The 26,242-nt window shown below is 38.8% G+C and overlaps 1 protein-coding gene across 1 annotated transcript in view; it reads right to left on the bottom strand.

The window, feature by feature from the left end:
- The window catches only part of LOC113994803 (protocadherin-11 X-linked-like), a 459,611-nt gene that overhangs the window by 225,256 nt on the left and 208,113 nt on the right, over positions 1-26,242 (bottom strand). The window contains exon 5 of the mRNA XM_027734228.2: positions 19,440-19,511. Within this exon, the coding sequence (XP_027590029.1) occupies positions 19,440-19,511 (72 nt within the window). The remainder of the gene's footprint in view (positions 1-19,439; positions 19,512-26,242) is intronic.

The raw sequence follows: 26,242 nt of genomic DNA, 5'->3' as shown, positions 1-26,242 counted from the left end.
TGGTTGGGTCAGTTAATGCTTGAGCTCAAGGCTGAACATCAATCTTGGCAGCTGGTGTGACATCCCACAATGTGGACACCAGGAATCTCACAGGCCCACAGTTGGGTGGGAATGGAAAACAGAATGTCACAGATATTTACAGAAACAAACAATGTTATCGATCACTTTACCCTCTTTATTTCCTATAAACCAGTAAATATTATTAGATTTATTTATAAATATTATTATTCTCATAAGGACATTGGATACTAATAGATTCCAGATAGAAACTAGACATAACAGACATATCTCTAAATTGGGTTACAAATTTGGCAGAAGACCATGGCTGCTCCAGATTTCTCCTACTGTATATTACAACAAAATTGCCTTTCCATCATTTCTTAATCTAAGAACTAGATATTAGATACTAGAAAACTTCTGACTTTCTAAACCTGGAATATTGCTAAAAAGGAAGGAGGATTTTGCTATTTTTTTTTCCTTCTTACTTCCATAGTAGAATAAAATATTCTGTTCTTCTTTTCCCACAATTCTGGTTTAATAATAATTTCACAATAAAGTAATACAGCATCACTTAAATGTTAGGAAAGATTTTAAAGTTATATTAAGGTTCTGATAATTCAGAGGTGATATGACTTTTATTATGCTAATATTTAGTTGATGCAACATTTCAATCAATTATTTTCTAGCAAAGCTCACAAAGTTTCATACTTTGGATAAAATACTGTTCATATTTAATGTGCTAGTGAACACCTTGCACAAGAATCTCTCAGAGCGGTGCATACGCTCCAATCAGACTTTTGCAAACATACACAGCATTCTTTATTTCTCTTAAATACACAGAGCAATTTTACTCACTTTGTATGGTGAGGGAAACCATACAGGTTTCATTCACAAGAATGGCTGGGCTATTTCCCAGATATGACCATACAACTAGAAAGTGACTTCAAAGAGATTAATGCCATATGTCAAAATTTGATCCTTCATATACTCCTCTCTGTCTTAAATAATTTTCTTAATCACTAATCACTATACACAAAAGGAGAAATTACCAGTGGCTGCAGTAAGTTCGGTTCATAGTCCAATAGTGTGGAGGATGCTGAGGGAAGGTAGAGGTAGGTGGGTAACCAGGTGGTTACCTACAATTAACTAGTTAACCAGATAGGTATTTAGACATACTATAGAAAGATGTACTTTAAAGAAACTCAAATTCAATAAATTCTTGAATAGATTAACCACAGCTTTCTAAATAATACAGCACATATTAGAAAGGGTCACATTTCTACTGGCTTGAACAGACCCAGGAGGGAAACTACAATAGTTGTCTTTGATCTATTGGCCTATATTAAGCAGTGATGTGCCGGAGCATTGGGAAATGCCCTAATTTATTCCTGGAAAATATGTATGCATATTGTCAGATGGAACATCCTTTATGCTGTGGTGGTCTATTATATGAGAAGGATTAAAAAAAAAAAAAAAAGTAAAAGGAAGCAGAGATGTATGTCATCCATCCAAAACTGAACAGGATTGCTGGCTAAATTGCTGAGAAGTAATTTGGATTGAACTTCTTTGCATCAAGATACTCATTTTGTCCAACAAAATGCTCCTTTTTGAAGCTCAGAAGTAAAAAAGGGGTGCATAATAAGTAGCTAACTTCAGGCCACAGATATTACAAGAGAAAATAAAAGTTCCCAACAGATATTAATGTCTATGCGTGTACAAACAGTGAATAGCGTATGAGCTGTCACTCCTGAATCAACACTCACACTTGCAGGTCTCTTCCAATAGACATTTGGATTTGGGGTCCAAAGGCACAACAAAAGGTATCACCCAATATAACAATTGCATGAACTTTGCTGAGGTCTGAGCACACCCACAGAAACTTTACAGCCTGGTACCCAATCATACTGTTCATAAACTTGCAGAATTTTAGAGTGCTATACCTATACCAGAACTATTAAACCTACACCATGCTACACATTCTAGCATGTTTAAGAGTTTTGAAGAAAACAAAAAAACACGTTCAAGATGGGCAAAGAGATACAGCTCTGTTCTCAAACACTAGTTCTGCCAGCCTCTTTCACTTTTTTTCTCAGAGCAGAAATAGCAAATAGAGGAAAAATAGTTTTTCCTTTGTGTTTTCTAAAATTGAATTTTCTCCCTTTCCCTCATACGCTCACATTGCACTGCAGCCTGACAATACTTTCTGTGAGGGGAAATGTTGAACATCTGTTTCTAATCAGAAAAAATTAATAATATTACGTCAATAGAGGCAGTTTGCATTTATACCATGACATTCACTTCTTTTATGAGAGGAGTGTGAATATTCGTTGCTGGTCAGAGTAGCTGTGGACATGAATAGCAGCCAAACAGGCTCCCTCTGCACACAAGAAGCTCACCCCTTGGTACCAGCCGAAATCCTAATCAGAGTTCCCTCACAGCACTGGTATTGTAGGGGTGCTGTGCTAGTCATTGGTGTTATTACAGACGACATTTCAGGAATTGAAAAAATTGTAGCTTGTCAGTTGAGACTTGTAATCGTTCTCCACTCAGCGAATGGATTTAACAGGGCTGCTGGTAAAAGGAGGAAAAATAGAGTCCTTTCTTGCTAATATCAGAAAGACACAAGTGGTCTAAATTAACAATTACCTTAGACATTGAGGGAGATTTCTAATAATGCTGTATTAGAATGAAAGTTAGTACATTCTGATGGGAATTTAATAACTGCAATCACACATAGCCTGACCGGAATATGTGCAGCAGTTTAGTTGCCAAAGGAGCTGTGGTGATCCCTGTTCCCCCCTGAAACACTGTCCAAAATGTGCCCAGTGAACCTCTCACCTTGGTGTCACATGAGCTGGTTATTCATTTAGAAGAGGCCATATGACCATGCTGAGGGTTCAAGGGGCACACAAAATATCACATTTAGGTATGTAACCTAAAGCAAGCAGAGGCCACATGATAAATTTGCCATGGAAACAAAAGCTGTTTAATGTCCTGTGTAACCCAAGAGGAGTTCCATTGCATGGTGTTGGTATTACAGTCTTAAATGGATAGTCATTTTAATATCATCCCTTATGGTAACTTCAAATTGCTCCCTAAAATGTAATAAATGAGAAAGGTGGTTTAAACTTTTGGATCTTTACTACATATTTATACATACAACAACATGCTTGTTACTGTCTGTGCATGAAAAGGGAACTAATGTTGATAATCAAAAGTACAAGTTACATTAACAACACTTCAAAATATTTAACAGCCTTTCTAGATGATAGCCTATATTAGAAATAAACATTCAGGAATAATTCATAGTAAAAGCAAATAACTATGAGATAAGCAGTGAAAAAAGATAAGGAACATGATTAATATTAAAGTTGTGCCCTACTGGGGAGGAGAAAAAAAAAAAATCATTGTTAACCAGAGATTTGAAACATCATCTTCAAAACAAAACAGAGAAACCTAAATGTCTGTTCCTAACAACATTACTGAATTATCAAATGATATAATTCTGTGATCAGGGTCCCAGCCATTTAACTGAGGCAGAGCATCCCTTCTTCCCTGTGCTCTCCTGTGTTACTGAATCTGCTGCAGCCCCAGCATTGCTGTCAAAGAAAGTTGAAATCACACTGTCAGAAAATCAGAGCTCCCCTCTCCTCACACAGAGCACTTCATACTCTAGTAAGCATTGGAAAAAGTATAAAGCGCTCTAGGAAGAATGGCTGTGTAATAAAAGTGTAATTGAAATGGCTGTACTGCTGCCTCATTTCATTACTCACACTGGCCTCTGCTTGTTAAATTTTAAGATCTCTTGGGAAACCAGTGCATAATATAACAACACTCCAGAGTGTCAAAACAACCCCTGCTATGATTTATCCCATGCATGACATCAAGGATCTATTTTAAAGTAAAGATTTTACCAGTAAAACAGCCCTTAAACTATCTCAGTTCCCTTAATTTAAACAACGAAGGCTAAAATTTTCGGAAGGAATTAAGCAATTTCTAGACTTCCACTTGTTTTTGCCTTGTAGAAATGTTTTGAGCCTCCTTACTCTTTTGCATATCCAAAGTCATTATAAGAAGAAAATCTAATCTGGGTTTCTTGAACAACAATTAGGACAAGAAAACAAAATTTTCTCAACAATGCAACCAGCAGAAGAAAAAGAATTCGAACAAATACAAAATCCAATTACAAGCTTAGAAATTCTTTGTTTGAAGTAGTCTTGTAAATTAACTTAAGTTCCATTCAACACACAGGGATGGTAAATATTTCAGCCTAACACACATCAACATCTTCAAGGAAAGATACCTGGATGCCCAGCAGACAGATGCCCTGCCATAGGGTCCTCTCTTGGGCCACCTCCCCACTGGCCACTCTTCCCCCTCAGTGTTTCGAAGTTGCCTTTTGAATCATAGCTTTAGTGACATGCTAAAGATAACAAGATCTTAAATAAATGGGCTGTTACCACTCTCACGGGTGACAGAGGCAAAAGGTGTCTACATTTCTGCACCTCCTTGCTAACTTCACCAGCACCTACAATTAAACTGGAAAATCCTTACAACCACAACTGCCATTTGAAAAATTCCGTCTACCTCATGCCCCACTGCAGCAGGTAAGGTCATCACAGAATATTTTCTGTTATTTGTTTCCAAGGCAAACTACCACATGCACAGCAGCAGTGTCATTTCTTCATTTAGCCCTAATTTCCCCATAAAATCTGCCATAGCCATACAATGTTACTTATAGGAAACATGCCGTAACATTAATTTTTTCTTGGTTTAATTAGCAGGTTTACATTTAGTCCCTTCCACTGCACAGGGAAGCCTTGACTTCTCTGTAGCAATGCCTAGGAGTCAGTAATAGGCCATATAACATACAATATTACTTTTTGCTCTCTGTTCCAATTGCTTACTGCTATCGAAGATTGATCGTTTCCAGTGTGCTTTTATTTGGAGGCAATTTCTTCTTTGTGTTAGGAAACTGTGGCTAACTCTGAGGCAAACACCCTGACAGAAGAACTTTCAGAAGAATACTAAAATAATGATTTAAGCAAGTACTTTTTACACCCACCTGCCCTCACCTTATAAAAGCTGACCCAAAGATCAGAAGAGGTTTAGAAGGGACCAAAAGCAGTTTCCCTCCGGGATCCCAGACCTGCTATTTCATTCAGTACAATCCAGCTGCCAGACTATGTGTCAAAGGCTTAGATATTATATATGTCATGATACCCCAACACTGTATCTCAGAGAAAAAACAGCAAGAGGATACAAATTACAAGGGAGATGAAATAATCTTTTTGAAAAACTCACCAACTATGGGAGTAGACACATCAGTTTTTTATTCTTGGTTTTCTGTTTCTTCCTTGTAGATCTACCAAGTGAAACCTTTAAGCAACGACTACTATTCATCACTTAATACCCCTCAGTTTATTTTAACATTGACTGGCATAAGCAGTGCATTTCCTAGGCACTGATAAGAGGACAGCAGGCTGTCACAGTTAAATTTGGTTACCAGCTCCCTTTCATTCATCCAGCAAGTGCTGATCATTAGTCCTCAGCCCTGGGAAAGCAGCAGAACCACCAAATAACACAGTCAGATCAATGCACAGGGAAACAGGCAATTGAAGCTCTCTGTCTCCACACTTAATGCACCCCATCTGTTCTCCCTGTTTGCTATATAAATTTAAACAATTTAAACGTTATAGTCTAAAACATATTGGGGAAGTAGAAATCAATGTGAGCTTTGTTATTTTAAGAAAACAATTCGAAAGAGTCTGAAATGTTGCCTCCTTAGAACTTCAGTTTGCATTTTCATACAACTGTGTGGTGAATTCTTGGGCTGTAGAAGAAAAACAAAGGAGCTGTGTGAACTTTCTGTGCCCTGTTCCCTATAGAACGAAATTAATCACTTGCCTGACTTCTACTTTGTGTAAACATTATTGCTCATCATTTAACTAAAATTTCAGATTTTTATGGTTGCAGAATCTAAACCCTTTCTGAACTCTGCCATTCCGTCAGGGGCAGAGACTGTAATGATCAAGATCTCAAGGTCACAAATATAAAGAACTCAGCAAACCAGTAATTTCAACTGTGTAAGACTCGCTGAGAATACTGGCCCCTGACATATCGTGCCATGAAGGAAAACAACAAACTTTCATTTTTGATTTAAAGAGTGTAAGTTTACTCAAAGGTGCTTTGCTATCCCCCAAAGTTTTAGAGCAGTATAACCAGCCTTTACCACTTGTCAACACTTAATAGCCTACACCCCAATGATTGATTTTGTTCAATTGGATTTTTTTTTCTCTCCAACTCATGTATTTAGCTTTTAGCTGCAGCAGGTTGACAAGGCATCTATCATAGCTAAACAGACTAATTCAGAAGCATTTATTTTCTGCAGCCGTGTTTGTTTGGTCTTCTGCTGTACTCTCTGTTTTGTGTTCCCACACACCAACACAGGTTTGCCTTGTCTCTGTCTACAATATCACATAAGCTGCTCTGTACCTATCTCCACTTCATTCTCTATCTCTCTCCTAATCATTTCACTGCCACCCTTGCCTTCTAAGGGAATTCAGTTTATTTGGAGAATCAAGATCACTGAATAAGAACCAGTATAAGTGTCCTGGTAGTTATTAAAACACACTTAAGATATACCTGTGCTCACCTCATATAAAAATATGATCTCTCAAGAATACTATGGAAGTGAAATACAAACTTTCCTGTCCAAAAAGGTAGCTGTTATACTTTCCAACAATTTAAGTTATGCCCTCCAATAATTCTGATCTCTGAGTGCAACTGATGTACACCATTTTAAATGCACAGTGTCAGACATATTCCTAGGTTTTTAAAGCAAAGAGATATCATGGGAAAATTTAATGATAGCAACTTCTGCTAAGTTCTTTTGGAGAAGGAAAGCTGTAGGTAAAACTTATCCCTGAAGACCTGAAGTATGCTGCCATGAGGGGTAAAGTAATTCAGCAAAACACACAGCATGAGCTACCTGCAATCCCTTAAACTAATATAGATGTCAAAGGGCTTCACAAAGCTATGGGACTGACTTAAACAAAGAAACAAAAAGTAATAATTCTGGGGCCTATTCTGAGCTTCATCTGTGTCAGAATGTGGAGACATAAAAAAGAGAGTTAGAGCCTGCATGGGAACAGCACGCAAGAGACGGGAGGGGGAAACCTTCAACCAGCAGTCTTTGTTCCTCAGGAAAACTGCATTAGAGAAGGTCTTTAAGATGTTTCTTAAAAGTTAAGCCCCACCTTCTCTCTAGGAAGATAATTAAGAACTGTCTTCCATCTCACTGCTGTTTGGTAATTTTGTGAGGGCAGGAGTGATACACAAATCACTTGAAAAGCAGCTGAGTTAAATCCTGCCTGTTTGCAAAAACCAAAATCTGTGAGAGCACTGTTTTGTAAAGCATCACTAACGGATTTGCAGCTGACTGAATAAATATCACTTGTAAGTAAACTAATATTTGAGGAATATGTGAGGAACAACTATTTTACATAAAGGAAAAGACTCCGATAACTGCCCATCTTGCAGCTCCCACAGGTCCCAGCTCCTCCTGTCAGCTCTCTCTAGGCAATTCTAGCATGCAGCTTTATTCCTTACAAATATCGTTTTCTCTTCTGAGGGCCAAAAATCCTTTTCCTTTCAATCAAGAAAAGTGCTATAAAAATCTTGATAGAGAAGTTGCCTGCACAGAGTGCAGCTGTCGGGCACGGCTGGCTTACTTTACAATGGCCAGCAAGACAGAGTCGTTCCTTCTTCTAAGGGGAAAACAGCATTTTTCCATTAAGTGAACTTTCGTATAATACAGCAGCATATCTCTGCTTCTTAGAGTCTACACAACACTTGCTATCCATGTTTCCAACCGAGTTGTTTACTTTCTCTCAAATCCCCAACTTGGCAGGGCTTGTGAACAGCCTGCCACGCTGCTGAGCACAGTGCCACAAATATGAAAGAAAGAAGCAATTTTGAAGGAAGCACATCTGAAAGAAGTAAGATAAAATAAAAATAATCGTGCCATCACTATTTTATCAAGTTGCTGTAAAACTGCCAAGCCCAGAAGCCTGGCGTTTTAGCTGTGTTCTGAAAAAGAAAGCAAGCAATCTAGTCTCTCTCACTGCTTCTCCTCAAAAAAAAAAAAAAAAAAAAAAATGAAATGTTCAGTTGTTTCCAAGTCATAGCACTTGTAAATCGTGAAATAGAGAGAAAGAAACAGATCATAAAGCATCATTACTTTTACTTAGACAAAGAAATGTGTGTTAGACACATATAAGAAAGCAGTTAAAGAAAAAACGAGAATTCAAAAAACCCAAGAGCCTTGTTCTCAGTGAGACCTGCCTGCCTTGTCCCATCACCTCCCAGACAGGTTGCTAAACAGGGAAATAAAATCAGAGGATATAAATCATAAGCATCCGCTGTAGAAAGCAAAATTTTATGGATCTTGGACTTGATGATCCCAGAGGTCTTTTCCAGCCTAACTGATCCTGTGAAATGATTCTTAATATTCAAAAATAAAACCTGGAAGGAAAAAACTGTAACATGTACATGACAGAGGATAACTGTAAAGATCAGGTTTTCTTATAGGGAAAAGTAAAAGAAAAAGGAAAGGAAAAGCCAATGAAATACAACATTATTGGAGAAACAACTTCATCCTTCATCTTTGATTATAGAGATTGCACCTTTTTTCAGAAAAGTAAAAAAACAAAACCAAAACACAACAAAGTCTCAAAATTGCCATTTAAGTAATGGCATTCTCAAAATAAAACAAGTCACTGGTTTTAAAGTACAAGATACCAAATCTTAAGTAATACTTTCATATTTTAAATTATTTCTATAAAGATCACAAACAGAAGAAGAGCCAGCATTACTTGATGCATTTCTGTCAGTGCGTTCACCCTGGTTACAGACATGGCCCATGCTGCCATACCTGCTCAAGAACCCTTTGGTTTGTGGCAGTCTGGCCAGACAGTGCTGTGTGAAGTGAGATAGAAAAATACTTAAAAAAAGGCTGAATCCACATTGAAAGCATTCTGTACTCATGTTGATCCATCAGCAGTGTCTGTTATCCTTGTGGAAAGCCATCCCAAAACAACTTAGTACACCTCCACTGCAAAGCAGAGCACATGTTCTTTCAGCTTCTCACTCTCCCCCTGGTCAGTGCTGCTACAGGTTCAACCTGGGGTTCATTTGCAGTAAAACCAGGGACTGGATGCTCATAGTCCACAGCTGGGCTGCCCCAAAACAGCTGGAAAGCTGTTCAAGATCCACTTGCAAACATACGCTTTGTACTGAATGTACAACAGAAAGAAGGTGATATTTTATGTTATCTGAACCACAGACCCAAGAACCACACAAATTTGGAGAGTGAAAATATAAGTACGGAATATTACCAGGTAAAAAACTCAGTACTAAAAATGTCCCCACATTGCAAATGCTTTAGGAATTGTTGGTGCTTCAGATCAGGACAATGCTGCCCTGAACAGCTTCAACTATGAACAAATGAGCACCTACAACTAATCTTGGCCTTTGCAATAATTGACTGTGGGCACCCTGGGAGAAGAAGTTTCCACAACTGGTGGCAACTTGAGTATTTAGCGTGAATCTTTGTTGAAGAGTGAAAAGGAATTTAAAATAAAATCCTGAGGGAGAACACTAGCACAAAGAGAGGGCATGACAAATAAAACAAAGTGCAATTTCTGCCTCAGTTCAGAGTTTACACCATCTGTATTGCAGATATATAGTGAAATTCATGACATTACAAAGTACTGTGAAAATTTATGGATTTAAAAACAAAGTAGTAGAATATGCATCTTTTCAGAGATGATAAATTCTACTACAAACACCAGCCACTGTCAGAGTTTGCAACATTAATTCTTTTCTGAGTATGAGAAACTTCTAGTATCTGTTAGAGTTAGAAAAACAGCACAGTACATCACAATTAATTGCAGTATTTGGGGAAGCATAGAGGCATCTCAAAACACAGCCAAAATGTAAATTTTTGGTCATCATTTTCCCAGCTATAGTCTTGATCTGCAGCACCAACATCTACTATCTAGAGTCTGGCATTCTTTTCTAATGGCATTTTACCTAATTTAACTTAATACATAAATCAGTTAGAACCAGCTTGTAAAATTTCAGCAAAAACCACAGATTGTATTCATAACAGCATGGAAGAATGTTGTAGAAGCCTTCCAAGTGAAGGTTCATACATAGAAAGAATTATATATACCAAAAAACTACCTTCCATCATCAAGGCAGAGTTAGTTGCTAAACCAAAATATTTTATTTCCTACGAAAAGGCAAATACTATATTATATAAACCTATTTTAAGCATTTTTAGAATTATCACATACATTATGTTGTTCATCTCTGCCCTTTAGTTCCAAGCTGTCAGCCTGCAGGTTGGTTACATCATTTCAGCAGCAATGGATTCCAGGCCTCCATCTTTTTGAGACTCCCAGTAATTTGTCTCCAACCATTACACAAACTTGTGTTGTTGGACAGTGACAGAGGCTTAGTCAGATGGAGAGAAATGGCTTGGACTCATATGGCTTGGAAATGAGTAACTGTTCCTGCTTTGCAGAAATGTGAAATGGGACAACATGTGACACAGGAAAAAAAAAAAAGACACCTGGAAGGTCTTATTTATTGAACTAATTATGAAAGGACAGACTTGCTTCCCTACACATCACACGTTTGGATGTAGATCAGGGGACACAGGTCAGTAGCCTGGCTGACACTCCCAGCTCAGCATCAGAATCTGCAATCAAAAGGTGTCAGAATAGGCAAAGTCTCCACAACACTTTTTATTTTTTACTGCCTCCCTATTTTGCAATCCCTTTTAGGTGAAGAAAACTAATAAAATCTTATCAAGCTGCATTGTGCAGCTTTGCTGGTCGGTGAACTCATGAGGCACAGCCTGAGGAGTGAGAAATGTTCCTCTTCAAAGCCAGTGCTGCTCCGGGCTAAAAGAACTCAACACGGGCACTCTGAGTGGCACAGCAGCACCTACTCCCTCTGACTGGGTGCCTGTCTCCTTGCAGTAACTAGTAAACACACTGTAAATGCTGAATATAATGTGATAATCTGCCCTCATATGCCTCGTTATTTACTGGATTCTTTCTCAAAGGCAGATGGAGAGAACAGTGGTGTTAATCTCATTTGGGCTTTGAATGGATACATAATACCCATTACCATACAGCCATTGGGGCACTGGGTTGGAGCGGATCTGCTTTATATGCAATAATTTTCAGCCAAAAAATTAATCAGCCCATAAAATATCCTTCAAGAAAAACAACTGATTTTGCATCTGAGAAGCTGCCTGAGAGGGTGAGTGACCTGGTGAGCCACCATCTCCACTACGGACACAAAACAATAACCATATAACTTAATGGACTGGTGAAATACCACATTTCAGTTAACTAAATTGAGTCAAAAACTGTTTTCAGCCCTGAAGAGTATGAGCTATAGTTTGGGCAGCGTGCACTGGGGTCCCAGCAGCATTTGTGAACAATTTGTCCCCCAACACTGGGTTTCAGCCTTCATCTCTTGTCACCAATAGTGAAACACTCAGTGTTACAGAACTACGACCAGGATGGACTTCTGCAGGTGAGCAGCTCACATGATGCACTTTGTGCCTACTTCTGTTATTGCCTGGGACGAGACTTAATGCCAGTGCTTTCGTTTGCTACCCAGAAAGATAAAATTTGTGTCGCTAATTCATCAGGAATGAAGACATAATATTCTTACTAAACATAGTAAAACTTATACTAAAAAAAAAAGCCAACCAACAAAAAAAATCCACACCACCACAAAACAAAAACGCCAATGTGAAAAAATGGTTACAAATTTCCTTAAAATATGGGGGGGTGGGGGGGGAAGGGGAAGAAAACCTCAGGAGATTGGCTGACAGTTGAAAACCCAAAAATTTCAAAAGTTTTCCCTCGAACACTCTCCTTGCAAAGGTCCACCCTGAAGCCAATATAATTTTTAAGATTTAAAACACAACAACAGAGAGATCTTATGTTCATGCATTACAAAAGCTTTTCAGACCACTCCTCTCACTCCCAGATGCATGAATACATCCGCAGTATAGAGGATGGATCTGTTCCTGTGCACAGCTCCTGCCTCACATTACAGCTAACTGCCAGAGACAGCAGACTGGACACTGGAAAAATGGACACCTCAATGAATCACAACTCGTTTATGTTTTCCATTTGAAGATTTATGCATGTTGAGCACAGCTCAGAGCGAGTAAGTTACACTCCAATGCAACTTAATGATTTTGCTACTCGGAGCTTTCTCCTAAATAACGTGGACGTCTCGCCAAATGGGGATGATGGCAGAAGAAAGACCCAGGGAGGAAAGACATTCTGAGCGCCCCCATGGATAACTAAGTACCTCAGAAATCTCATCTACATTTTCTGAAGGCAGGTCTGTGTGATTTACTTAGACACTGACAGGGCTTTGTGCACCTCCCAGGATGAAGGAGTAGCTGTCTGCCTGCCCTTCTTAAACAGTGTCGCTGGATATTTCACTACTGAACACCCATCTCCTCCAACTCAGCGTCAGGTAATGGAGAATAAATCACCTCCTGTGTTGAGTAGCACGGTTCCCTCCTGCAGCCCCAGTCTGATGCACGCTGACAGGAGCCTTCTGGGCTTACCTGTTCTCAGGCACACTGGGCTGAATGTCCAGGTGATGCTCTACAGCTGAGCTCCCTGTTCCCATTACCAATTCTTTCCCCTTTACACTGCTGTTCAAGTCTGTAATAACAACACTGACACGACAGAAGTAAGAGGAAGAAAAAGACTTAACAGTGTGAGCCAAAGAAATCAGGCAGAAAACATCACTGTCATGGTGGACCAAACAGGAAAGATATTCTTCAAAGTCTCGGTGAACGATTTAGAAAAGATTTAAATACTTCAGTGTAGTAAGGACCTGAAGCCTTTACTATAGCCTATTTTTCCATTCAGCAGCTTTGGCATTTGGGTTCTGAAAACACACAGAACAGTCTGACAGAGATGAACACGCGAGTGCCTGTCGTCAGAGATACAACTCCCAAAGTAACAGGTTTCCTGCTGCTGTACAGCTGAACACCCAGAAAGGGACTGAGGAAACTGTATGGGAACTGTCTGTAGAGGTCTCACTTATTTTAATTAACTCATAAGAGGACTGTATATTGGCTCAAACTGAGAGGTTTTTTTTTAGCATAGAATCATGAACCACTCTGGAAAACAGACGGACAAACATAAATGGAATAGGAATTATTTTCTGCTTTTGTAATAGTCTCCCCTGCTGAAATCAATACTAAATTCAATGCTCACAACTCTGATAGCCTGTGTTTTTTTTTCCTTCCTTATTTTCTCCAAGTGACTTTTCTGCTACATCAGCGATTAACTTGCAGTGCCCATATGCTATGGCAAAACTGGATATTGAAAAAATACATATCATATATATGTGTACACATATAAAGTCTATCTGAAACCTTACTGGATTAGCAAAATTAGAGTTCTTCCTGTTGGCCAGGTTATCTTAGCAACCCTGCCTTTGCTACAGAGTAAGTCTTTATTTAATTAGAATTCAGATTTTATTTGCAAATATCTTGTAATAACTTTTCCTTATTTTACAGTTGAATACTCCCTAGTACAGTTAAATACTCCCTAATATTGAATGGCCTAATATAGGCTGATATACTGGTTTAAATGTGGCAAACTGGTGGTATTCTATTTCATATTAACTGGAATCAAGGAAAATGATGACTAGATAAGAAAAGGTTAATACCCATTTCCACTCCATAAGCTGCCCTTTCGTTGAGTTATCTTCCATAACTGTACCCTGATTTCTGGATACATTATTTGTTCAGAATGTCAGGAATACCTTACAGCTCTAACACAGCTAATATAAAACAGCCTGGCTATCTGTGAGAACCAGGTTTGTACCTCTTGGCAGCAGGGTACTGCACTAGCTGCTTCTGGAAAGATTAGGTGTTTGTTATGGCGTTCACGATAATTATTTTCAAAGTGCAATGATTAGTGTGTTTTTCTCTTAAGTTTCTTAATAAAATGCTATTTCATTCCTGCTGGTACTCCAATCAGACCAAAACAATGGTCTGCTTCCAGTTGGCTTCCAGCTTGGGAGGCCTCCATTTGAAGAGATAAAAAAAAAATCACAGTTTAAGATTGGAGTGTTCAAAAATAGTTCAGATATTTATGTAGGCATTTCTAATTGCATTTAGAATTCTCCCCACACCTTCTACTCTGATCTGGTCTTTTATTACTGCCTTTTTTTTTTTTTTTCAAATTTACCAAGCCTTTTGTGTTAGCATTCAGGATTACAATTGAAGTTCCATTAAATAAGAACTATGTTCAAGGAATATTTAAATTATTAAGGCACAAAATAAAATGGGAATATTTTGAGTACACAGATGCTAAAAACTGAATATACCTTGGGTATAACTAGACTATATAAATCTATTTAGGTGACTCATTTGTATTGAAGACACCAAATCAGAAATAAAGCTTTACTTTTATTCTAACTTTCACTGATTTTGAGTCCTAAAGGCTGAAGCTGTGAGCTAAGCAAACAGAGCACACCAGGACTTCATGAAAAATAATTCAGTATCCATGGACTGTAGGGAAAAAATATGCACATAATTCTTATTAGTTGACTCTCTTCAAATATTTAACCACAGTTGCTAATATTTCTTCATAATGTAAAACACTGTTTGTAATTTAAAAAGAGAAACATATTTTTGACTGTTTCTTAAAACAAGACAAAAACACAAGCTATATTGCAATATATCTCACTTTTCAGTAAAATTAGGGTCTAAATAAGTACCTTAAAGCATATGTATCAGAAGCACAGCAGCAAGTGTGGTTGGATTATGTTTATTATTGGCAGCTCTTTGCCCGTGAGCAGGAGGTGGACTCACTCCATCCCTTCCCAGCACGGCAGGTGAGGGGAATGGGGTGAATTGCCAGCTCACCTAATAAGACATCTCTGTCAGACATGCTTGGAGACTTTTCTCTCCAGAATTCTCTTGCATACTCAGGGAAAAGTGTGGCTGCAGATTAGGGGGACAAAACCAGTGAAAAGAACAAAAAGTGCTGCACATGGCTCTGCCTTCATTGCCGGGCATTTAGAGGGAACGAGAATTACATGACTTGATTTACTTTACAAAAACTGATTAGTAAAACCCCCTGTGGATTTCTTAACTATACTGTGGAGGGATATAAGATTAGTGTAGCAATTCCCATCATCAAACGTATTTACTGTTAAAATATTGGATTAGTGATGTTGTTATCCACTGTTCCAAGATTATAAAGTGATTCTTTAAAATTGAGCAGAAAAATACTGCTCTCTATCATTTGTAATTAGATTTCAGTCTGAGTGTTTTTGCCTTTCCAGAAAAAGTAATTCTGCTAAAAAAAATAAATAATAAAAAGGTCTGTGTTCTGCACACAAATAAAGAGAAAATAAAACTATGGATTCAGAAGAGGAAACAAATTATTTTCCTCTCCTACTTTTGAGAGACAAATGGTTGCACTTGGTCTGTGTCTTATTGCTCCTGCTGGTCAGTCTCAGTTCTGTGGCGATGCCCCAGCGTTACACCAGGGGGTAATAAAGCTTTGTTGGTGTGAGATGTGGCTCATTGTAACACACACAGGAATGTGCACTACCTGAGCCTGACAAATCTTAGTCCTTGGATATTTAACCCTCCCAGAGAACTTTGAGGAGAGGGTCATCATTGTCTCAGTTTCCACTGACAACATGAACTGTGACGAAGGAAGAGAGTCAGGAAAGGGGATAAATTAATGTGTTCATTAAAGTAATTATGCTACATTTGGGCCAAGAAGATTAATGCAACTGTATCCTAGCTTTTTAGCCATTATCTTCAGTGACTAAAAGCACTTGGAGTTCTTGCAATTAATAGACAAATAAAAAGCCAGGGCACTAACACCACCTTCTCACATTTTATCCTGTTTAACACCTCTAGGAACCACTTCTATGCAGTATTTCAGATAAACATATAATAAACAGTGATGTAGGAATCAACTAAAAAAAAGATTAAATCAGAAATACTCTGCAACTGAAGAGTGGGAGTTTTGCTGTACCTGTCATGCTGGCAAACCTCGCTAGTTGCCACTACTGCACTTTTAAGCTGTATAAATTTCAGCATTGTTCTTTTTTACTGTGGTAACTCCCTATTCTCTCTTTCTAAATGCAGCCTCCTAGTAATCACAGAATCATAGAATGGTTAAAGTTGGAAAAGACCTCTAAGATCATTGTGTCCAACCATTTACCCACCACCACTGTGTTCAGCATGTCCCCAGGTGCCACAGCCACACATTTTTTGAATGCTTCTGGAGATAGTGATTTCACCATCTCCCTGAGCAGCCTATTCCACACTTTGAGGTTTTCCTGATCTCTAATCTAACACCCCCTTCATGCACCTTTAGGTCATTTCCTCCCATCCTGTCAGTTGTTACCTGGAAGAAGAGACCAAACCCCAGCTTGCTAATTTGCTTCTAATACAGAATCAGGGTTATCAATATTATTTCATGCCATTACCATACAAACTTCAGATTTTAAGACAACATCAGTGACTTCAAAAATTTGTAGAATCACAGATCACTTTGATTTGAAATTGTCCTGTTATAACTGACCATAAATACACAGCCTATAAATACATAATCTTAACTGCAGTAGCTCTGAACAGCCTTGATAGGGTTTATCAGCTAAATGTTTAATCAGGCAAAGCAGCAAAAAACATAACCACAGAAATACATGCTATTTAGCATTTAAATAAAACTTGTAAACCAATGACAAGTCTATTTGGGCAACTACTCCCACACATGTTCCTTATCTGCGAGGTCTTGTCCCAAATTTATCGGAACCAGTCTCTTATACTTTATTTTCCAGGCAGTAACATCAGTTTCCATTCACTGAGTCCACAGAGAAAGATGCAGAAAACTACAAGTTAAAAGGCAGGGCCATGAAAAAAGAATTCCCACACTGTCAATGTCATATTGCTCTGGGAACTTATTAAATCACAGCCAAAAACCCAAAAAACAAAACCGTAAAACCAAGAACAAAAACCCCACCACAGAAGCAGAAACAAGCCTGCCAAAGCACCACAGTTCTTTGGGTTTTGTCTAATTGAATAACTCAGTTTCAAAATTCCCAGCTCCCTGGCTGCTTCTAAGATCAGACCTCGAGCAGAGAAGGCAAGTGAGAGCCATGGCACTGTCAGCAACAGGAATCCTTCCCTCCCTCGGCACAGGAAGCACCATTTCTTGTTTCCCCAGACTGTAACCTCTGTGTGAAATTGCCCTGTTGCTAATAGGTACCAGCCTCTCACCTCCTGGCATTAGGGGCCAGATGTGGCTCTTTCTGCTTCACTGCTTGTTTGGCCCTGCACGCCCAGACTGTGCTCTGGGCTATTCCATTCACTCTCAGTTGGCGAAACATCCCACAGCAGCTCTCAGCACTGAACAGCTGTGAGTAGCCCAAGCAAATGTAATGATTTTTGATTGTTACTATTAAGTAGACCTAAGTAGTGAGTCTCTCCCTCGTGTGTGGTGTGGGGGGATCAAAAAACTTTCATGGAAATAACACCTTTTTGTAAATAGGAGTTGGCTTTGCTCATGGTTCATTCTAGCAGCCTTTAAATACATTTTCCCTCCTTTAGAGTTGGGAACCATTTGCTTTATGAGCACCATTTGGATCATTTACCTGTTGCTCATAAAATAGACAAAGCTTTTATCCATGCCATCAATTTTTACTCACTTTATACAAAATACCTAAGGAGGGATTTGCAGAGGCCAGAATTACATCCATGAAAGAATTAACAACTAATTTAATTTTCTGCTACAATAATGGTTCCAGCAGTTTTTGATTTTGTTGATTACATTTCTTCTCTCCACAAAATAAAAAGCGTATTGGTGTTAGCTTCTTTATATGCACTTCTTTAAAAAGCAGATTTTTTTTTTTCAAAAATGAATAGGAACAACAAAAACATTTCATGCATTTTAATCTCTGTAGTCATTAAGTAAAGCAGCGGGAAATGCAGCTTTCAAAAGTGATCAGATATCAGGGTGATGGTCTGTATGCTCAGGAAGAACAACGATTCTCATCAGTGCTGGGACAGTGTAACAGGATATTTCTTTGACAAGGCTGCTGGCAACAGTCGCACAATCCACCAAGGAAACACGGTTGCACAAGCCCACCTCTGTCACCCACGTTCATGCACCAGTGCCCCAGTAAATGACAATCACAGCATCAAGCTGCTTCAATGACTCCTTTCACAAGGAGAAAGCCAAAATTCTCTCCTCTATGCCAACAACCCAAAGTCCAGCCCTACCTCCATCTCCTACTTGCTCTGCAGCATGCACTGTAGGCAAGGAAACAGGAGGAGCCCATTATCCCTCACACAGTGATCCATCAGCTGCTCTGCAGTAACTGCTGGAACCAGACACTTCCCTCAACAGTTTGTTCCTGCACATGAAGAGTTACTGTCTCTTGGTAAGTGTGGACCACAGCAAGTTCCTGCAGTCCTGCACATAAACATCATTGACTGCAGACACAGATCGATGAGGCTTAACTGCTGTGATTAGCAGCTGCCTGGAGAGAGGCTTTGGAGGTTTGGCCATCCAGATGCTGGGAACAGCCAGGGCACACACTGCACCTGGGAGCCTTTTAGTTAGGAAGGAGGGAAGATCCTGGGGTTTGGAGAGGCAACAGTTGAGGGATTTCCCTACAACACAAGGCTTGCATGTTTATAGATAACCATCTTTCTGCATGCAGAGATGCACAAACATAAGTACCACCTATCTGTGACTACAGTGGAGAATTGACCATTTAAGAGCTTCTATATTTTAATCGGCTGTACAGACTGTCCCATGAAAGCCTGCACAGTCAGCATTGCCCCTAATTTAAAAAAAATGCCACCAAGCATGAACAAAGGTAGCTGGAACAGAGGTGTGGGCTTTTTTCATTTCTCCTTCTAAATTCCTGTGCTATGTTTGCCACAACCTTTGAAAGTAAACAGGCCTCTAGAACTAGCCTAACTTCTAGGATTTCAAAATAAACTTCTACCACTTCATTTCTCCACCAGATGTTCACAGTTTACTGATGCACCAATAACACTACTAAAGTAGTTTTGTGTTGTCAAGTTCTGCAAACATTTTTAAGAATATATGAAACACAAGCTGAAGGCAAGATAATGCTGGCATTTCTCCCTTCATGCTCAACTAAAAGAGCACTACCAATAATCTGGGCAGCCAAACACCCAAACAAACCACTTCAACATGTGATGCTAAGAACCACAGAGCAACCTGTTGCAAGATTCCTTTGCAGATTATTCCATGCAGACTGACAGAAACCACCATTACAGAAAACAAGTTATCAGAAAAGTTGTTCCAGCCTACCTGTGGCTGAGTCCAAGGCTCCAAGGTTGTTTCTTTCAAAGGAGTCTGTGGCCTTCCCACTTCTTTTGTGTGCTTTTAGGAGAGAAAAGCATGTGTCAGTTACGTGGTGTTCAGTCAACATTCAGTATCAATATTTCTTGAGGAAACAAAACAGGTACAAAATCCATACAATAACATATCATGACTGCATACATTTGGAGTAGGCTATAAGTATTTTTTTTTCCAGAAAAGTAACTTTATAGATTTGCTTTAGTTTTCAAGGTAAAGGGTACACACCTTGCTCTCTGTGTATAGATAAAAATTCAGGCAAAAACATGAAATTATTTGCCAACAGAGTAAGGTTCTGCAGCAGAAATTCAGAGAGAGTTTGACTCTGGTTTCTCTGTCATTTCCTCCCCAGGCTGTGCTCTGTTCAATGGACACCCTGCAGTGTAACTAACTGAAATAGGTTCATCACTTGGATGCGGGGCCATGTTTTCGGATAAGAGCCCTTGCCTTTCCCTAATGCTCTTCTGAACTGGAGCCAGAAGACAGTTACCAACTTCATGTCTCCTTGACTTTCCACTACCTTGGAATATTTCAAGAATGACCACCCCAAACCCAAAGTCTATGTAATCAAAGAGATTAAACTAGTCTTCAAAGAAGACTTGCTGTCTCTTCATACTTACTTTTTTTAATAATACCAAAACATCCCGCAATTACTCATTACCATCTGTAATTGTTCTGCTTCAATAATAAATGTGTAAGATTTTTGAAAACTGGTAGTGAACATTGAATAAGATGCTGGTTTCTTCTAATTTTCTCCATATGAATTTCCCAGGGAAGAAACTTTGCACATTGTTGTAAAAATTACAAGTCTCATATTTTCTAATTTTTTTTTCTGTCATAAAACATAAATAGTGGCGTTCCAAAAAAAAAAAATCCTCTGCTGAAATACACTCTTTAAGCAGTGCCAGGATTTTCCTTCTCCTGAAATACAACATTTCTAATGTACTACCCTTTGAACGTGGCCTTTGACAATATGTAATACAAATATCATCTTATCCAGGTCTCACATCAGAGCAATCTGAATGCCCATGCAAGGACTGACAAAGAGAGGGAGAGAGATGCCATTGGAATTTCTGTCATTAGCAAACTACAGCCACTTAAAATGAAGCACTTTTTTAAATACAGAATTTGTGGGCAACTTCAGTTAGCATTCACAGCACTTCTTTCAAAAAACCGCCTTATTAAATGGCAATTGTGTTTTGGCAGGTTGGATTGCCTGTAATGGTAGATTACAAGCAATCATTTTTACCATTTTTTTGTTATTTTATATTTTGGGGTAGCAATGGGACACGATTCATTCTTGAAATAGAACAATAAGTGCATTTCAAAAGAAAAAAGAAATAACCATAGATTTAGTGAATGCTAAACAGAGTTAAAATGAATGCATCTGGAAAGGGAAGGTTGTGTTTTTCATGTGTTCAAAAGCAAATGTTTTCTACCTTATAATCTTGCTTTAAATGTAATCATCAAGCATCAAAGGGACCCAAACACATAATGAAAATTATTAAACATATCAGTTGTAGTGCCAAGATACCATAACAATTCCACATGGGGTAACCTGCCAGGAACTGACATTAAAAATCACACACTTTCTTGAGAAATCATTTTTCTTGGAAATTCACATTGTTTTTGTATACATTTGTCCAGTTCTATATTGCAGCAGAAAGAAAAAAAGAATAATCAATTGTATGAATACATAAAGAAAATGTATGCAAAATGTATAAAAAAGTTCCTTTAGGTGAAACAATTCTTAAAGTGTTGGAGTAACACTGGAACTCATGCTCTAAGTCTTAGATATGACTTAAAGAAGACTCAAAGTACTCAGTGCTGAATTTCCTACTGACCAGCACCATTTATTTCCTACTGCTCCTCCTACACACCACCCAAAGAGACCCTTTCACCTCACCTTGAAGTCAAGCATCAGAAAGTAGGGACAAGACAAAGAAAGAGTGAAAATAGTGCAGCAACCTGCACCCCAGAGCACGTGGAAGGACAAAACCAAGCAGTAACTGCCTTCAATCCTTACAGACTTTCTTCCCATAGGAAACATCTTTCTAGCTCTCATTCCAACTTTCCAATTATGTTTCAGAGCTCTTTCTAGGAATGAAAGCCCCTGCACCATCCAGATGTAGTTTGTCACTGAGAACCTTGAAGTATATTTGCATTCTCACTTTTCAGGGTGGAAAAGCATGTTCCACACAAGCTGTGAGCACACCCAGGACAGCTGACACTGACCCACTGCTCAGACTGCTCACTAGAGGCAGGTTCCAAGTGTGAGTACCTGTTCTGAACTACCTGCTACTACAAGCAGTTGTACTTGCAGCATAAAGCTCTTTACTCACCCCTCGCTGAGATACACACACATTGCTAATGGATCACATAAGCAGCACTTATCCACAAGTTCTCTTTTCTCTTTTATAAAGAGTAATGTGATAAAGAGAGACAATTCTCACAGGAGCTTCTTTCTTCCAGCACAGATAAAGAAGCTCTTACTAAAACTGGGAAGTTTTTGGAAGCCTTTATCTGCCCATTTTGCTTGGAGCATCTTCCTACAGCCTTCTGCAGCTTCTACAATCCTTCTGAGGAAACAATAGACTGTGCCCACAGTCTTTTGTTTATGTTCCCTCCACTTCCTCAATTTGGCATTTAAGTTTCACACATAGAAGAAAATCGTGCTCATAATGAGATAAAGATGGAATGATTTCAACCTGGATATTACATTATGGTTTCAGTAGTGCCATTAGAGCTCCCTTAGCTCTTGTACGCACACCAATTACAATTTCTCTAGCAGGCAGGCTTGACTTCTGGAATAAATTAGGTCCTTTTCATGTCTGATGAACCACCTGTCACTTTGTTACAGCCAGCTACCCTTCCACGAGCACAGGGCATATCTGGACAACTGATTCAGTTCCTGCCACTCATCCAACACCTTCCCAGATCTGCCCCCCGTCGGAGCTGAGGGAGACACACTTTGCTGTAAATCATTACCTGCCACCCTGTATCACTGCTGTGCTGCTGGCACTGAGGAAGGCAAAGAGACAGGAAACCACGCAGGATCTTGCTGGCTGCAAAGGTTCCCTTTTGCCCAGCAGGAAATGCAATAATTTCAACTGTCCCCCAAGGCCAGGGAATCCTGTCTATCCACAGAAAGTCCAATCTTCAGGTATTTTCAATATAAAAGAAATTTTGGTTTGCTGAGTCATCATACAGCCAAGTCTTATCAGTCTTCCATCTGACCACCTAGAAATTACTCTGCTCAATGATGTTAGCAATCAATAAAGTCCAGACTAATAGCCAGGTAGTAAAAAGACTGTGCACGAAATATTTTGCTGATATTTGGAATTTTCTGTCTAATTATAGCAGCAAAAGAAAGCTTTAATATTTAATCAAAGTAGTTATTAAATATATTTTAAGAGAAAAATGAAATTCATCATGAGTATTTTCTGTTGTTTATTGGAAGAAATAAGTTACCAAACATACGATTACTTATGACAACTTGACAGGTAATATCCAGGCTTCCAAAATCTACCAGAGAAAATAAACTGCAAAATAGATTTTAAAGGTTATGCAAGTCAGTGTTTCAAGCCAGACTTCATTTTGGTCTTTAAGATGCTGCAGAGTGGTCCTCACTCTGAAATGTGAGGGGAAATCTTTGGTGCACCTGAGACAGTTCAAACTGATCCGACAAGTGCTTGGTCACAGATACCCCTTCTGATGGAATCCTGCTCCTGCCCCATTCAGCTCCTGGTGCCTGCCCAGTTTTGGATGATCCATGACAAGACATTGTTTAGTCTCTCAGCCTGTTTCCTCTGTTAGACTGAATTCCATTCTCTCCCTGACCAGAGGTACTAGTCCAGCTCCCCCTGCCTGAGATCCTGCCCTACCAGCCCCTGTGTGGGTTTGGAAGGGAGTGAGGAAGAGGGAGGACTGTTGTATCCCCTCACTTCCTACAGCCCCAACTCCTGAGCTGCCAGCAGCCCCTCTAACACAACACACATACTCCAGAATAGTTGTAAAGTCCTTCCTTTTTAGCTGGAGAGAAGTTAAGTTACCTTTAATTGTTTTGCCCCAGCCTCCAGAGCAGGAATCGTAAAAATTTCTAGTAACTTGACCCATGGATATGACTAATTTTTCAATGACTGTCATTTTCCATGCTGCAAAGGGAATTTGTTCTGGACCTTAAAGTTTTTATTCTAATACTAACTATTGGATCTGTTCAGCTAGATATCACCTCCATTCCCTCCTGCTTTTTTATTGACAAGTTTTTGTTTTTCTTCAAAGAAATCTGGATTTACTATGGTTAGAAAAGAAAAAACAAAAAAAAAAAAAGAAGGTTACAACATGACAATTTTGGTTTACCTATTTTGATTTCTGGAAAAGCCTTAAAATTATCTAGACAGATACTACCACCAGTAATTCTAATGGTTATTGATTGCTGTGAGAAGCAAAAGCAGATTGAAATTTCAAGATAATACAAAGCATTTTCCTCTGGTGCCTTACAAAATTGCTACAGCAGCATTAAGATTATCTGATTCCAAGTGTTCTACTTCTGCACTTTAAAGAGGAAAAAGTGTTCTATTTAGTTGTCTTTCATGCTGAAAACCTATATGGCTTGAAGTGAAATTTAGGAAACAAACAGCAAAAGACATTTAGTAAATAATATATTATCTATGTTGCATTGTCAATTGGGACTCCAAATGCTTATTTTAGGGCAACTTCTGTCTGTCTGCCAAAAGCTACATTTTTAGACAGGAACTGCAGACTTTATTATTTTTCTGTCCCCCATTATAATCAGGAAATCACGTATAACGATTTTACTGTCCAGGCAGAATGTCTTTATTATCACACTGAGACAGAGGTATGCTGTAAGTCTGAGAAGGAGATTATGTCTTCATTAACAATGCCTCCTTCTTGCTTCTAAGTTGATTTCAGGTAATTGGATTCCTGAAGTCCTCTCCTTCAGCCTCCTAACAGCCTTCATGTGAAAGGTGAACAGAAGGGTTAATTTCAGTGATAAGTTTATTTAACAGATTGTTAAGAAAAAAGTTATTTTACTCTGAGTTTCCATGCTTTAGATAAATATGTAAGCATATAAGAAAGCCATAGGACAGCTGAAATCAAGTAAGGATTCCTTTGGGAAGGTTTTTGCTTTGTATTCAAGAAGTAAAGGACAAAAATGCAAATAAACATATAGATAAACCCCCTTTGTGGAAGCATCAATGAGAAAGCCACTGTCTAGAGCCCTAAGATGTGATTCAGTAGTAATGGAAACAATCAGCTTTCCACACAAAACAGCAGTCTGGAATCACCACTGACAACTTCTACACTGCTTTGGCAGTAACAACTGCACCTCCGTTTCTGACAGTATCAAGATGCCTTGTGATGTGTCTGTACATCCTCTCAGTGATACCTGACTCAAAAGCCATAATTTGACCCAGCAAGTCTCTAATGCTGCTGCCAACAGGCAGCTTTTATCTTGCAAGTACCTCTTCAGAGATGCAGTAAGTCACCTAATGCATATCCAGCCAGCCATGATTTCCAGAGGTGCAGCTCACCCACAGCCTTCAGCACTCACAGCTCTTACACTGTTCCTACAGAAAAATCAGCCCTGGGCTTACTTATTTCCCTCTTTTGTTCCAATATATCTATGAGTAAAGAGGGTGCAGGGCAGGAGGCAGAGGAATGAAAGATAAAGGCAGGGTGTGGGTGGGGGTTGAACAACTACAGCATACTAGGAAAGCTCAGAGGTTTAACAAAGCCTGACATGAGATTTGCCAGATGGTTCTGTACCGGATTGTAAAACTTTAAACTAATCTTCATTTAAGAGTTTTAAGGGCTGTATCCCTCTTATAAAGCCTCTTGCTCTTTTGCCTGGTTGATTCTGGTAAATTATAGATCAGACTTTAGAAAACTGCTTCCATGAACAGCGGCTCCTTAAATCTCAGCTAAACTGAGCAAGAAGATTACATGTTATTATGATGTAGCACAGCAGGATTTTTGTACAGCAAACATAATGATGTAGAGAAGGATAAAACTATCATTCTGTGCAAGGAGGTCATCCATAGAAGAACAATGCTTTTTATACAGCCAGCAAATCCGTCCCTACATGGTGAATCTTCACATGGCAAATGCTTTTTCTTGATGGTTCTGTAAAGAAACCCAACCGTAAGCAAAACCCAAATCTGCATTTCAGGATTCTACGATCAAGCACTGTACAGTAAAGGAGATGTCATTTGGGAGAAATTATTCTAAATATTGCTAGAAAAAGTATCTATTTCAAGGGCAATTTTAGGGTAAATGCATCTTGTTAGTTTTATGCAAGGAGAAAGGATTTCCTCTGAATCCCCAGGGAAATGTCAGAGTGTACGCAGCATTAAAAATTAAAATGCTCACTAATCTTACAAGTGCATATATATATATATACTTTAATTGTATATCAAAGACAGTTCACATGGAAAAGAAAAAAGCCAAGTCACCATAGTAATGTGTAGAAATTCTTTCCACCTGCTGTTTGTATTTTCAATCTTACACAGTATTTTCACAGTTGAAATTACAGTAGAGAGAATTACAGATTTCAGACACCACATGATGACAAAGCTGAAGTGGGAACAACGGAAGATAAATCCAGGTGTTCAGCAAACAGCAGTAACAAAATTTAATAAAAAAAAAAAAAAATCAAGAGACTGATTGTTCTGAGAGTTGATGCAGTAATTTGATACTAAAATGGTGGCCTATCAACCTTTTGAACAAGTAAT

This window comes from Pipra filicauda, unplaced genomic scaffold (assembly GCF_003945595.2).
Source record: "Pipra filicauda isolate LSUMZ 115617 unplaced genomic scaffold, ASM394559v2 scaffold178_size1475342_pilon, whole genome shotgun sequence".
Classification (NCBI taxonomy): domain Eukaryota; kingdom Metazoa; phylum Chordata; class Aves; order Passeriformes; family Pipridae; genus Pipra; species Pipra filicauda.
This window is presented reverse-complemented; position numbering and strand designations above follow the sequence as displayed.